The sequence below is a fragment of the Sorex araneus genome, chromosome 2 (assembly GCF_027595985.1).
Source record: "Sorex araneus isolate mSorAra2 chromosome 2, mSorAra2.pri, whole genome shotgun sequence".
NCBI lineage: Eukaryota > Metazoa > Chordata > Mammalia > Eulipotyphla > Soricidae > Sorex > Sorex araneus.
The window spans coordinates 250,186,512-250,200,892 of NC_073303.1; the positions used below are offsets into that span (position 1 = coordinate 250,186,512).

General features: G+C 58.8%; 1 protein-coding gene across 6 annotated transcripts in view; it reads left to right on the forward strand.

Moving 5' to 3' along the window:
• Window positions 1-14,381, forward strand: part of CYFIP2 (cytoplasmic FMR1 interacting protein 2) — an 84,233-nt gene that overhangs the window by 25,082 nt on the left and 44,770 nt on the right. For 4 of the 6 annotated variants that reach the window (XM_055124830.1, XM_055124831.1, XM_055124826.1 and 1 more), the window contains 10 exons: window positions 83-160; window positions 1,594-1,695; window positions 2,568-2,749; window positions 3,258-3,354; window positions 4,952-5,080; window positions 5,197-5,301; window positions 6,538-6,629; window positions 7,741-7,858; window positions 10,381-10,500; window positions 11,360-11,485. In XM_055124830.1, the coding sequence (XP_054980805.1) occupies window positions 83-160; window positions 1,594-1,695; window positions 2,568-2,749; window positions 3,258-3,354; window positions 4,952-5,080; window positions 5,197-5,301; window positions 6,538-6,629; window positions 7,741-7,858; window positions 10,381-10,500; window positions 11,360-11,485 (1,149 nt within the window). The remainder of the gene's footprint in view (window positions 1-82; window positions 161-1,593; window positions 1,696-2,567; window positions 2,750-3,257; window positions 3,355-4,951; window positions 5,081-5,196; window positions 5,302-6,537; window positions 6,630-7,740; window positions 7,859-10,380; window positions 10,501-11,359; window positions 11,486-14,381) is intronic. The other 2 variants (XM_055124827.1, XM_055124829.1) reach the window with 1 other exon arrangement.

Consider the following 14,381-nt stretch of genomic DNA (forward strand, 5'->3'; position numbering starts at 1 on the left):
AGGGTGAGGCGTGCAGGGGGGTGGAGGCGGGTGGAGGGTCGCTGCTTGGAGCCACAGGTACTTAGCTCTTTTCTCTTTCCAGAACGAGATGCTGGAGGAGGGGCAGGAGTACGCGGTGATGCTCTATACCTGGCGCAGCTGCTCCCGGGCCATCCCCCAGGTGAGACGGTCCCTGCCCCACCAGGGGTTCCCCCCCTCCCCTGCGCTGGAACTGAGCTTCTTCTGGTGGCAGAACAGAAGGGGAAGCCATGAACTCATTCCCCCCTCAATGACACTCCCAAAGCATCGTGTACCACCGATGTTATTCCCTACGTCGCAGACACTAACGCCCCAGACCCAAACCGCGGTAGAAAGGGAGCCAAGTCAGCATTGACGCGCATGCGCACGCACACGTGTGCGCACGCACAGCCCTTGCACCGCGGCGCCTCAGTTGTGGGCTGGGAACGTGGCTACAAGTATTTTGGGTCTTTGCCCTGGATGAATGGAGGTGCTGCTCAATCACCCCCACTCACCACCAGGGTCATCTCTCCCTCTCTCTTTTGCCGGGGGTGGGGGCGGGGTCACGCCCGGCAATGCTCAGGGACTCTGCGCTCAGGAATCACTCCTGGTGGTGCTCGGGGGACCATAGGAGATGCCAGGGATTGAACCCAGGTCTGCTGCATGCAAGGCAAAAATGCCCCGGCCGCTGTACTAACGCTCTGGCCCCAACCGTGGTTCACCCCCCAACTCCCCAACCCCCCCCCCCCAATTGGTTTCGCGTCTTATTCCTTATCGGCTCTGGGTACATCAGCGCCCATGAACTATTTGTACCATCCTCATCACTGTCCTCTGATTCCTGGGTTCCCTTGGGCCACGGGTCACATATGTGTCAACAGGACTGTTCCCCACGGGTCCCCTAACCTCAGCCCCAGAAAGATCTGCTTCCAACAGCCTGGCGGGCGCCTTGCAGACCCCCGGCACTGCCCACTTGGTGGGCAGATGAGCTCGTCGAATTTGGTGTTTCCTTCTGCAAACGCAGGCCCTGGGGGACAGAGTGTCTCCGCTGTTTTCCCTGCAACATCTGCCAGCCCCATGGAGACACGGCAGGACGCAGCTGTCTCTGGGGCTCCCTTGGGCCCCTTCGCAGCATTTTTAGCTAGGAGGACTTTTGTGGGGGGTCATGGAAATCCCTACTGTGTGGGTCCCCCGTGCCAGAACCACCAGCAGGGGAAACAGTTTCTTGCTGATGCGCTGTTGCTGGCCATTAGGGTGTGGCCAGGGCAGTTGGCGTGGACACCTTTTCTGCTCAGAATTTTGCGAGGGCTGATTGGGGGCCAACGGGAGAGGCGGGAAAGTGCCTTAGCCTGGTAAGGGGTAGCTAGGGGTCCCAGCACGGACCCTCCCCCCACCCCCCGGCATGGAGCTGACGGTGGGGGGCCAGCACCTTCCTGCAATACATCCCTGGGGAACACATCCGCCCCGTCTGACCCCTCCCGCAGGGGCACCCACCACCCCTCCGTGGGTCCCAGGAGCACAGCTTGCCTTACAGAGTGCAGGGCCTCTCCCTAAGCCAGCCACCGGGCACTAAGCCCCGGCATGCCCACGCCCCCGCAGGTCAAGTGCAATGAGCAGCCCAACCGCGTGGAGATCTACGAGAAGACAGTGGAAGTGCTGGAGCCGGAGGTGACTAAGCTCATGAAGTTCATGTACTTCCAGGTGAGCCTGGGGCGGGGCTGGACTGGAGGCGGGGCTTAGTGGCAGGTTGGTGGGGCGGGGCCTGGTTTGGTGGGGGCGTGGCTGAGGGCGTGGTCGGGCTGAATGCAGGGATTAGGGGCATGATCTGTGAGGGCATAGCCAAGGGGGCATGTCTATATTGGGGCGTGGCTTTGGGCGTGGCTTAGGCGGGCCTGGGGGCGTGGCCTCGGAGCTAACCCTACTGAAATGGGGGCATATGGCCTCATACCATAATATGCACAGAATCTCACTGTCCCCGCCGCCCCAAGTTTCAGAGCCGTGCATCCTCAAGTTGCCCCCCTCCAATCCCCTCACCCAGATTGCAGCCATACTTTGCACAAAGCCTAAGGATGATTTTGTGGTCATTTTGCCAGTTCATTTCCTTTTCCTTTCCTTTCTCTATTTTTTTCCGAGGCGGGTCCATACCCAGCCGTGCTTAGGGATTTACTCCTGGCTCTGTGTTCAGGGATTATTCCTGGTGGGCTCGGGGACCCTATGGGGTGCGGACTCTTGGGTCTGCAGCAGGCAAGGCAAACACCCCACTTGCTGTATGATCGCTGTATGATCACTGGCCCCAGCGATTCGTTTCTTAGTTGCTCACTGACTTCCACGTGCGGGTGGGAGCAACAGGGTGAGGACAGTCCCAGGGAGTCCCACGTTTGGTTTGGGGGAGCAGGTGTCTCCCTGAATGCCTCTCGGCCCCACCGCCCAGAAGCAAAGACAGACAGGCCCCTCCCTCCTCCATTGGGTTTCTCCCCGGGGCGCTGGCAGCAATGGGCAGATCTGGGCCCCCCAGCGGGGGGGGGGTGTTTCTCTGACTCTCGTCCCATGGCGCACCCTTCTCGTGGCGGCAGCGCAAGGCCATCGAGCGCTTCTGCAGTGAGGTGAAGCGGCTGTGCCACGCAGAGCGCAGGAAGGACTTCGTGTCCGAGGCCTACCTGCTGACGCTGGGCAAGTTCATCAACATGTTCGCGGTGCTGGACGAGCTCAAGAACATGAAGTGCAGCGTGAAGAACGACCACTCGGCCTACAAGAGGTCAGCCCCTCCCCCGGCCCCTCCCCCTGGCAGCTACAGAGCCCCCCTTCTCCACAAGCGGGTCCCCCTCCGCTCCCCTCCCCCCCACATACATACATGCACACTCTGAGCTGGAGCTGCCCAGAGCAGGAAGCAAGGATGTGTCTGGGGCTTGGGGCGCAGGGCACCCGCGAGTCTTTTATTTTTTCCTTTTTGGGTCACACCCAGCGATGCACAGGGGTTCCTCCTGGCTCTGCACTCAGGAATGACTCCTGGTGGTGCTCAGGGGACCCTATGGGATGCTTGGGATCGAACCCGGGTTGGCCACATGCCCTCCCCACTGTGCTATCGCTCTAGCCCCACTAGGGGGTCTTTAGAGAAGTAGTTTCTAAGGTTTCTCTATCCCGGAAGCTCATCCCACTGCTGGGAGACCTGGGTGCTATGGGGTTCTGGGGTGTCTCACTGGGGGAGGGAGGAGTGGGGCCCCTGTGGGTCAGGCTTTCTGTCTAGCCGCACCCCCGCCTTGCAGGGCGGCACAGTTCCTGAGGAAGATGGCGGACCCCCAGTCCATCCAGGAATCCCAGAACCTGTCCATGTTCCTGGCCAACCACAACAGGATCACCCAGGTGACCGCCGGCCCCGTGACCCATGTCTGTGTCCTGCCTGCTCCCACACTACACCCTGACCTTCACAGAAACCCCATTTCTCCACGGACACCTCATCTCCACAGACACCCCCATCTCCACAGACACCCAATATCTCCACAGACACCCTCATCTCCACAGATACCCCATCTCTCCACAGACACCCCATCTCTCCACAGATACCCCATCTCTCCACAGACACCCCATCTCTCCACAGACACCTCATCTCTCCACAGATACCTCATCTCTCCACAGACACCCCATCTCCACAGACACCCAATCTCTCCACAGACACCCTCATCTCCACAGATACCCCATCTCTCCACAGACACCCCATCTCTCCACAGACACCCCATCTCTCCACAGACACCCCATCTCCACAGACACCTCATCTCTCCACAGACACCCCATCTCCACAGACACCTCATCTCTCCACAGACACCCCATCTCCACAGACACCCCATCTCTCCACAGACACCCCATCTCACAGATACCTCATCTCTCCACAGACACCCCATCTCTCCACAGACACCCCATCTCACAGATACCCCACCTCCACAGACACCCCCATCTCTCCACAGACACCCTGCCCTCCACAGACACCCCATCTCCACAGACTCCATGGAGATAGACACCCCATCCCCCAAGACACCCCCATCTCCACAGATACCCCCATCCTACAGACACCTCATCTCCACAGACATCTCATTTCCCCAAACACCCGCCCTCCACAGACACCCCATCTCCACAAACACCCCCATCTCTGCGAACAACCTTCATCTTCATGGATACTCACACCCTCAGAGATGCCCCCCGTCCCATCCTTCATTTGTGCTCCCTGAGACCCCCAGCCCCTTCTCCTAAACATCCTTCATCTATGCTCTCTGAGACTCTGCCCCTTCTCCGTGTTGACCTTATATATAGACGGAGTCTTGTCCCTGATCCTGGATCCCCACTGGTCCCCAGGGAGGCCTTAGGTGTGAGCCTCAGTTTCCTCCTCTGTGAAATGGGCTGTTGTGTGGAGGGAACGGAAGCCGGGACGTCTGCAGTGGCCGTCATCATGCTGTGCCTGCAGCTCTGGCAGCTCAGCCCAGACAGGTCCCCGCAGGTCGCTGGCCCCAACCCAGTGTGCCTCCTTTCCACCCCCCCCCCCAACTTTTAGCCGGGACTCTGTGCGGGTTCTCCCTGGCCTCCATAAACTGGAGAGGCAGCTCCTGGCTCCTTCTGAGGCAGACCTGGAAGCAGGGCTCCCCCACGGTGTGCAAGCCCCGAGGTCCTGCCTGGGTCAGATTCCTGAGATTCTTGTGGTGCTGTGGAAACGCTCGACAGTTCCCCCTACAAAGGAGTGGTGGTCGCGCTCCCAGACCCCGCAAAAGAACCTGCCAAATCCTGCCTAAGTGAAAGCAAACGCCCCTTTGGGGGGGAGGGAAGCGTGTCTGTACTGCCGGGTGCTGCCTGCAGGGGGCGCCTGTCCCCAGATGCTGAGGGCTCCCCCGGCAAGACAGGCACCAAGGTCAGGGCGCTGAGGAGGGACGTGGCGGGCCGGCGAGGAGGGGCTCACCCCGGGCCCGGCGTTCAGTGTCTCCATCAGCAACTGGAAGTGATCCCTGGCTACGAGGAGCTGCTGGCCGACATCGTCAACATCTGCGTGGACTACTACGAGAACAAGATGTACCTGACGCCCAGCGAGAAGCACATGCTCCTGAAGGTGTGTGCCATCATCATCCCCCCTCCCCCGAGGCACCCCCTCCCTTCGCCTGCCCACTCCCCCCACCCACCCATCCACCCACCCGACACACGCTCCCTCTCGGCCCCCGCTCCTAGGTCATGGGCTTTGGGCTCTACCTGATGGACGGGAGTGTCAGTAACATTTACAAACTGGACGCCAAGAAGAGAATAAATCTTAGCAAGATCGATAAGTTCTTTAAGGTAAAGTTGGCACTGGGGGGCGGGGAGGGGGGTGGGCGGGCAAGAAGGGCCAGGAGAACAAATAGCAGTATTCCTACATTATTAAAAAAAAAAAGTTCTGATGAACTAGTCTTTTTATGATAAAATAAAAAAAGAAGGGCAGGAGGAGTGGGGTGACCTGAGCTGTCTATGCATTTGCCAGAACTTAGAAGACCCCATGTGGAGGGGAAGGAAGAGGAGGAGGGGGGAGAGGAGAGGGATGAGGGAGAGGGAAGAGGAGGAAGGGGAAGGGGAGGAGGAGGAAGAGGAGGGATGCAGCCCTTCTGCTCCCCATCTCATCCCCAAGGGCACCCCGCCCTTCCCCATCATCATACACCCCAAGTGTTCCCACCCCGTGCAACTAGAGACCCTCCCCACTTGTTAGCTCCCCAGTTTCCTCTCTGAGGGAAAGATGCTTCCAGCAGCCCACTCCGTTCCTCAGCAAAAAAACAGAGTTCAGAGCGGCCAGGATTGGAGTCGGCTTTGAATTCATCCACCTGGGCAACCCCACAGCCCCTGTCTCGGGCCGCCCCCCCCACCCCCCGCCCCATGCCCCTGGGCGGCGTCCGTCTTGGGGGAGGGTCTCCATACAATGGTTCTCAGAGGAGGACCCTGCGGCCCTGAAGAAATCTCTGAAGCCTGGCGGTTAAACGCAGCCTGGACATTGTGCCAGGGGTTCCTTGGATGGATGGGGCTTAAGGCATGTTTACTCAGGGGAAGGCGGGCTGGGGCGGGGCCTAAATGCATGGACCAGGCCCAAAAGAATAGGCGGGGGCTCGATGCCTGGGCGGGGCATCTTGTGTGGGAGGAGCCTAGGCGCCTGGGCGGGGCCTGAGCACAGGGCTGGGCGTGGCCTGGGCACCTGGAGGCATTCTTTGCAAGACTGCAACTTGAACTTTTCAACCAGAGCTGTCCCCAGTGCACACTCTTACACCCTCCCTGCGAGCTCCCACCTCCCAGCCTTGGGCACTGCAGGGGACTCCCAGGGGATCCGATTTTGCCCTTCCTTAGCAGATGGCTGTGTCTAAGCATCTCCAAAAAGGGAGCATCTTGCTCCCAAGAGAGGCGCTATTGGGCGCTCCTCGTCCGGGGCTGCTGAGATGTCTGTCCCCCTGGGTGACCCAACTGCCCCGGTTCTAGCAGCCTGGGTGTCTCCATGTGCGCATGTGCGCGTGATGTCCCACCGCCCACACTCACGCTGTCCCGCTTCCTTTGCAGCAGCTGCAGGTGGTGCCCCTTTTCGGCGACATGCAGATAGAGCTGGCCAGATACATTAAGACCAGTGCTCACTATGAAGAGAACAAGTCCAAGTGAGTGCCTGCCGTAATGTGTCTCGGCCCTGCCAGCCTCGAGAGTGATGGAGCAAGCAAGTGAGCCAGTGCCCCGCCGGGCAGGGGACCGAGGGGCCACTGCAGCCCCCCCACCCCCGGGGAGCCTCTGAGTGCTTTGGGACCCGCCCCTTGGTGCGAAGGTTCCAGAGCGTGCAGAGCTCTCCGCAGTGCCCGCCCCTTCTCTGTCCCTTCGGGGACAGCAGAACGCAGGGCGTGGGCTGGACCTCAGGGTCAGCGGACAGGCGGTCCCCTGTCCCCGGGGCGGGGGGTGGTGGTGGTGACAGGTTTCTCAGGCTGCAGTGAGGACGTTAGTAAGGGGGTATGGTCACCCCCACCAAGTCTGGCCGTCACGGTGCTGGGACACCATGCTCAGATAGTGGCCACGCTGTGGTCTGGGGTATTGGGGTAAGAGGGGGTCCTTCTGTCTGGGTCTCACCCCAACCTCCTCGTCTTGAGGGAGATGTCCAGTGAGTGTGTCCTGCACTCAGTCCCCAAGCTGAGCGAGCCCCTGGACTTGCAGGACCTGTGCCCCCCCCACCCCCATCATCTTCATGTCCCGGCCCCATGATCCCCCACAGCAGGGAGGGGGACCTAGGCAGAGTGACCCTGTCCCACTGCTCCCCAATGCTCATAGCGTCGGGACCAAGTAAGAGCCAAGGTGTGACGTAAGCCTGAAGGTGGAGACCACCCCACCCTGCAGCCCCCTGTAGGACACACCCCTCTCTCCAGCCCTTCTTAAGCCCCCACTTCCCCAAGACTGAGGCAGGAAGGCCTCCATCCTCACGTCCTCTGGGTTCTGGGGGGGGGGCTCACGGGCTTGTGGGAGCTTCTCCTTCCGGAACACAGCTGGAGATGGAGGTGCTGGTGTTTGTATCGCCCCATGCCCACCCCGGCCCCCAGCCCCACCCAGCAGCGTCGGCCCCTGGCGGGGCTGGGGCTTCCCCACTCCCCTGCTCGAGCTCTGCTGGGGTCTCCGCCCTGGTCGCGTAAGGAGCCGCGGTCGCCCGGAGATGAGCCCGGGCGCATCACCTGCAGAGCCCGCCCCCCACCCACGCCCCCCTGCACTGCTCCGACCCCGCGTCTCCGCCAGGTGGACCTGCACGCAGAGCAGCGCCAGCCCCCAGTACAACATCTGCGAGCAGATGGTGCACATCCGCGAGGACCACATCCGCTTCATCTCCGAGCTGGCACGCTACAGCAACAGCGAGGTGAGCGCGCATGTGCGTGTGTGCGCGCGCGCGCGTGCGCACAGGGCACCGGGCACCCCCCCCACATCCCACCCCAAAGTCCAGGAGCAGGCTGCAGGGGAGCACCCCGAAAGCAGGGAGCCTGCATTCTCAGGGAACAGGGGGATGGGTCCCCCCCACATACAAGGAGTACAGGGGAGCCCCTATGCTTAGCGAGCAAGGATAGGGGAATTCCCCCTGGCGTTTCGAGCTCTGGGGTCCTGGGAGACCCCCACAGCCTGGGAGGTGGGAAGAGAGTTTCCCCGGTGACCTGAGCTGCTTAGAAGTACCCCCACTCTCACCCCGAGCCCCCAACTTAAGAAAAAGACAATTAGGGATGGAAGGCAGCCATCCTTCCTGCTGTCTCCGGGAAGCCCACACTTCCTGTCTTTGCTCATGTTGGATTGTCTTTTTGTTGGATTGTTAAAATATGGAGACAGGGGCTGGAGCAATAGCACAGCGGGGAAGGCGTCTACCTTGTACGCGGCCGACCCGGGTTCAATCCCCAGCATCCCATAGGGTCCCCTGAGCACCGCCAGGAGTAATTCCTGAGTGCAGAGCCAGGAGGAACCCCTGTGCATCTCCGGGTGTGACCCAAAGAGCAAAATATATAAATCTGTCACTGTTACTGTCGTCTCGTTGCTCATCTATTTGCTCGAGCAGGCACCAGTAACGTCTCCAAGTGAGACTTGTTACTATTTTTGGCATATCGAATTAGCCAAAATAAAATATGGAGAGAGGGCCAGAGTGATTGCGCAGTGGGAAGGGTGCTTGCCTTGGACACCGTTGACCTGGGTTTGATCCCTGGAACCCTGGAGGGTGGCCTGAACCCCGCCAGGAGTGCACACCCCCTCCACGCCCTAGAATAGATAAAAGAAGGGGCTGGAGTGATAGTCCTGAGGGTAGGGCGTTTGCCTTGCATGCGGCTGAACCGTATAGTCCCCTGGGCACCGCCAGGAATCATTGCTGAGTGCAGAGCCAGGAGGAACCCCTGAGCATTGCTGGTGTGACCCAAAAAGAAAAAAAAAAAAAAGAATAAAAGGAAACATCACAGGAGAATACAGATGAGCCAGAGGAGGCGAGGGTGGGGCGGAGATCGGTCCCAGAAGACCACCCATAACCGACTCGAGTTAATGTTGGGGTGTGGATGCTTTTGTGGGGTCTCAATCTACTGCTAAGCCCGCAGGATGCAGGACGCACAGCATCCTGCGGTTCCTGGGTTCCGGATCCCTCCTGTGCTCGCTCGCGCCCCCTGATGTCCAGAAGCCAAAGTGCGTGTTCGCGTGACCGCCCCGCCCAGACCTTTGCCTGCTGGGAGCCAAACGCAGGCGCTGTCCCCAGGGTAGATCCGCTGCCGGCCAGGCCCGGTCCTGGCTAGGAGTGGTTGAGATGCGGGGCCTCCTTGCTGTTCCAGGGCTCGGGGTGAGAGGAGAAGATAAAGTCTGGCTCCCAGTGATGTTAGGTTTCCCATAGCCACCTTCCATCACCTGCCCCACACCCTCTGATCTAGCAGATGGTGACCCCCACCCTCTGGGTACGCAGCTCCAGGGATAACCCCCGAAACTGCCTGCAGAACACTGCGCCTTGGACCATCAGCATCATTGGCTAAGAATCAGGGGGAGAGGAGTTGGGGGGGTGGTCTCCAGGCACCCTGAGCACCATTGAAATCGAGTGTGTGCAGGGGCCTGGATTTCATCTCCAGAGCACCCCTGGAAATAGCTCCCATGGTCCCCAGCTCAGCGCTGCTGAGAGTGACCACAGTCCCCGAGAACAGGCTGGCGTGAGTCCTCAATAGGACCCAAGTGAGGGCTGGAGTGGTTCAAAGCTGGGGGTGGCCCAAAAATCAAAGGAAGAAGGGAAGAGAGAAAAAAACTAGAAGGAAAGGGAAAAGGGAGGGAAGGGGGAGGGAGGGAGGAAGGAGGAGGAAAGAAGGAGGGAGGGAGAGAGGGAGGGAAAAAGGAAGGGAGGAAGGAAGGAAGGAAGGAAGGAAGGAAGGAAGGAAGGAAGGAAGGAAGGAAGGAAGGAAGGAAGGAAGGAAGGAAGGAAGTTCCTTAGGAGTCCTTTTGGGTGGTGGGGTGGGGGTTCACAGGCAGTGCTCGGGGCTTACTCTTAGCTCTGCGCTCAGGCATCACTCCTGGCGGTGATCGGAGGATCCTATTGGTTGCCGGGGATGGGATCTGGGGTGGCCAGTGCAAGGCCATCGCCCTCCCCGCTGTACCCATCTCTCCCCACAGGGACGAGCCTTAGTTCCTGCTGCTCAGATCGGCCACCAGGGGGCGTGCGTGAGGCCTCCCTCCCACCCACCTGCAGGGTTGGAACTTGAACCCTCAGCTAGGCACCAGCAAAGCCACTGGGGGGCAGGGGTAGGATTGGGGGGGGCTCAGCCTCTCCCTCCAGGGGGTGTCATCACGGGGGCATCCCCTGTGTTCTGGGTGGGGTCCGTGGCATGCAGGACCGCCTCACAGACGCGGAGGTGACGGGTCCGTCGTCGTCCTGTTCCCCAGGTGGTGACCGGCTCGGGGCTGGACAGCCAGAAGTCGGACGAGGAGTACCGGGAGCTCTTCGACCTGGCCCTGCGCGGCCTGCAGCTGCTGTCCAAGTGGAGCGCCCACGTCATGGAGGTGGTGGGTGTCCTCACGGCCACGGGCCCACGTGGTCCCCTGCCCTGAGCCCCTCAGCCGAGCCGGCGGTGACCTACACACCCTGTTCGGCTCTTTCCCATTAGAGCCCAGACCTGGCTGGCCCGCTGGCCCCTTTTCAGAAAAGACAGAAAAAAATCACTTTGAGGCCAGCGAGAGAACACTTGGCTGGCATGCTGCTGACCCGGGTTCGATCTCCGACATCCCACAGGGCCCCCCATTACACATACCCCTGAGTACCGCCAGGGCTGATGGCTGAGTGCAGAGCCAGGAGTCAGCCCTGAGCATGGCCGGGGGTGGCCTCAAAACAAAAACGAACAGAAAAAGCGCCCCATTCTCTCTTAATTGGAAATCGACCTGCTTTCAGAGACACCCGGGGGCTGGAGCCATAGCACAGCGGGCAGGGTGTTTGCCTCGCACGCGGCCGACCCAGGTTCAATTCCCAGCATCCCGTATGGTCCCCCGAGCACCGCCAGGAGTAATTCCTGAGTGCAGAGCCAGGAGGGACCCCTGAGCATTGCTGGGTATGACCCAAAAAGCAAAATAACAAAAACAAAAAACACACAGGAAGCACCCCTAATGGCACCTGGGGCCACTATCTCTGCCCCCACCATCACTCCGGACGTAGACGATAAGACCTGGAAGAAACCTCCGCCCCTCCCCACCCCTCCTCTGTCCCCCACCCCAAGCCCCCTCCTAAGGAGCTGCTCCCCTGCCCTAGAGGGAGACCCCCGCAGTGTGTGCCCAGGTGTTCAGAATCGACCCTGGGGGTGGTGAGGGGATTTATTGTCCCTTCCCGGGAAGGCGGGCGCCTCTCCGACGGGCCACCTGTCTGTCTCCCCAGTACTCCTGGAAGCTGGTGCACCCCACAGACAAGTTCTGCAACAAGGACTGCCCGGGCACGGCCGAGGAGTACGAGAGAGCCACGCGCTACAACTACACCAGCGAGGAGAAGTTCGCCTTCGTGGAGGTGGGGCGTCACCCTGCACCCCTTTGTCACCGAGGCTGCCGCTGGGGTGTGGGGCCCTTCTGGGGCTTCCCTGCCCTCTCTTCCTCTTCTCCCTCCTCAGTGTTCAATTTTCATCCTCCTCACGGAAAACTCACCCTGTGGGCCAGAGCGATAGCACAGCGGGGAGGGTGTTTGCCTTGCACTCAGCCCACCCGGGCTCAATCCCCGGCATCCCATAGGGTCCACTGAGCACCGCCAGGAGTGATTCCTGAGTGCAGAGCCAGGTTTAAACATACTCAGCTCCCCCCCACAAAACAAAACAAAAAAGAATAACAAACAAAAAAACTCATCCTCGGAATGACAAGAAACATCTATATTTCTAAAATGCCCAAGGAAAGCGTCCCTCCTGTTAGCAAAGTGAAAGCAGGCCCAGAGGGGAGCACGGGGCAGAAAGGGCCCGGCCTTGCACATGTGGGCAAGGCCTGGTGCATCCCTGGCACCACACATGAGCCCCCAAGCATGGCCAGGAGTGATTCCTGAGCGAGCCAGAGCCAGGAATAAGCCCTGAGTGTGTCCTTGGGTGTGTCTCCCCAAAAGAAAGAAAGAAAGAAAGAAGAAGGAAAGAAAGAGAAAAAGGAAGAAGGAAAGAAAGAGAAAAAGAAAGGTAGAGAGAAAGAAATAAAAAATGATAGAAAAAAGAAAAAAGAAAGGAAGGAAGGAAGGTAGAAAGAAAAGAAAGATAAAGAAAGGAAGAGAAAGGAAGAAGGAAAGAAAGAAAAAGAAAGAAAGGTAGAAAGAAAGGTAGAGTGGAAGAAATTAAAAAAGAATGGTAGAAAAAAGAAAAAGAAGGAAAGAAAGGTAGAAAGAAAGGAAGGAAGGAAGGTAGAAAGAAAAAGATAAAGGAAGAAGGAAAGAAAGAAAGAAAGAGAAAGATAGAGAGAGAAAGAAATTAAAGAATGGTAGAAAAAAAGAAAAAGAAGGAAAGAAAGGAAGGGAGGAAGGTAGAAAGAAAGAAAGAAAGAAAGAAAGAAGGAAGGAAAGAAAGAAAGAAAGAAAGAAAGAAAGAAAGAAAGAAAGAAAGAAAGAAAGAAAGAAAGAAAGAAAGAAAGAAAGAAAGAAAGAGGGACTGGAGCGATAGCACAGCGGGTAGGGTGTTTGTTTGCCTTACACGCAGCCGACCTGGGTTCAATTCCCAGCATCCCATATGGTCCCCTGAGCACCGCCAGGGGTAATTCCTGAGCACAGAGCCAGGAGTAATCCCAGTGCATCGCTGGTGTGACCTAAAAAAAAAGCAAAAAATTTTTAAGAAATAAAATAAAAAAGAAAGAAAGAGAAAAGGAAGGAAGAAAGAAAGGGCAGCTGGCTGGCAGGTATGCCTGGGTCCCATCCCCTTATGCCCAGAGCTGAAGAAAGAGGGGGGGGTTGCTGGGGTGGGGGACGCTGGCCCACAGAGGCGTCTGGCGCTGGTCTGCCTCAGCAGGGCATCGCACCCAGAAGGCCTCGACCACAGCTGGAACCAAAGCCGGACCCTGGACGAGGTAGAGAGAGAAGAGAGAGACGCTCGTGCAGGGCTGGGTTACGGAAATGCCAGGTTCAAGGTTGCCCCGAAAGCCATCACAGGGAGGCTGCAGCGACAGCCCAGCGGGGAGGGCACTAGTCTCGCGAGCGGCTGACCTGGGTTCGATCCCTGGCACCGCACAGGGTCCCCTGAGCCCCAGGAGGAGTGATCCCTGAGCACAGAGCCAGGAGTCAGCCCTGAGCACCACTGGGTGTGGCCCCCAAACAATCAAAAAAAAAAAACCCAAGTTGGGTGTGTCTCCCCAAGAGCAAGCAAGCAAGCAAGAAAGAAAGAAAGAAAGAAAGGAAAGAAAAAAAGAAAGGGAGAAAGGTTGTCTCTCTAAGATAACTGCTTATTTCCTGTTTGCTTTGTTTTTATTCCCGTGACCCTGTCAGGATCGACACCCTAAAACACGCCCATGAAGTCCACAGAGTGGTCCCTCCGACCCTCAAGCCCCTGCCTTGCGGTGGTGAGGTCGCCCTGAACTGTGCAGCGGGGCGGGGCGGGGGGGAAGGCTTGGCCCCTGCTGCCCCCCCCCCCCCCGTCCTTGCATTCTGGCCGTTGGCTGGTGGCCCAGATCTTTGCCTCTGCTGGCACATTCTCGAGTGCCCTCTCCCCAAAGCCCATCCCGGCCTCGCCTCTGAGTCCCGGTTCTGGACGTGACTCCCGGGGTGTGGGGGGCCCTGACAGGGCGAAGTGTGGGGCTGGTCGCAGGGGGAGCTGGTCCCCCCGGGACAGGCGAAGGGCACCCAGTCCCTTCTCCTCGTTTCCTCAGCAGAGGGTCGGGACTTAAAAGTTGGGGCGAGTCTCATGTATGCACCCCAGAATGAGTCCTGGAGGCTCACCCTGCCTCCACGGTAGGTCCCCCCTGATGAGGCAGCAGCAGGAAGGGGACAGGTGGAAGGACAGAACCTCCCCCACCCCGCCCCCACCCCGACACATACCCCAGACGAGAGGAATCCAACAGCAAATAGCCACGTACTTCCAAGACGAAGATTCTAAACATCCGAGCCGGAGTGATAGTCCAGGCAGGAGGGCGTTGGCCTTGCATGCGGCCGACTCCGGGTTGATCCCCAGGGTCTCATAGCACCCCCACCTCACCCCCAAGCACTGCCGGGAGTAATTCCTGAGTGCAGAGCCAGGAATAACCCCTGAGTGTAATCCAAAAAGAAAAAAAAAAAAGATTCCAAATATCCCTTGGGTGGAAGGGTGGAAAAAAAAAATACTCAGGCCTGTGGGTGCCTATAGAAAGGCTCCTGATTCAATGCTCCTAAGGTGAGTCTGCCCCTACACACACTCTCACACACACACACACACACACACACACACACACAATGGCTAACAAAGCTTGGCACCGTA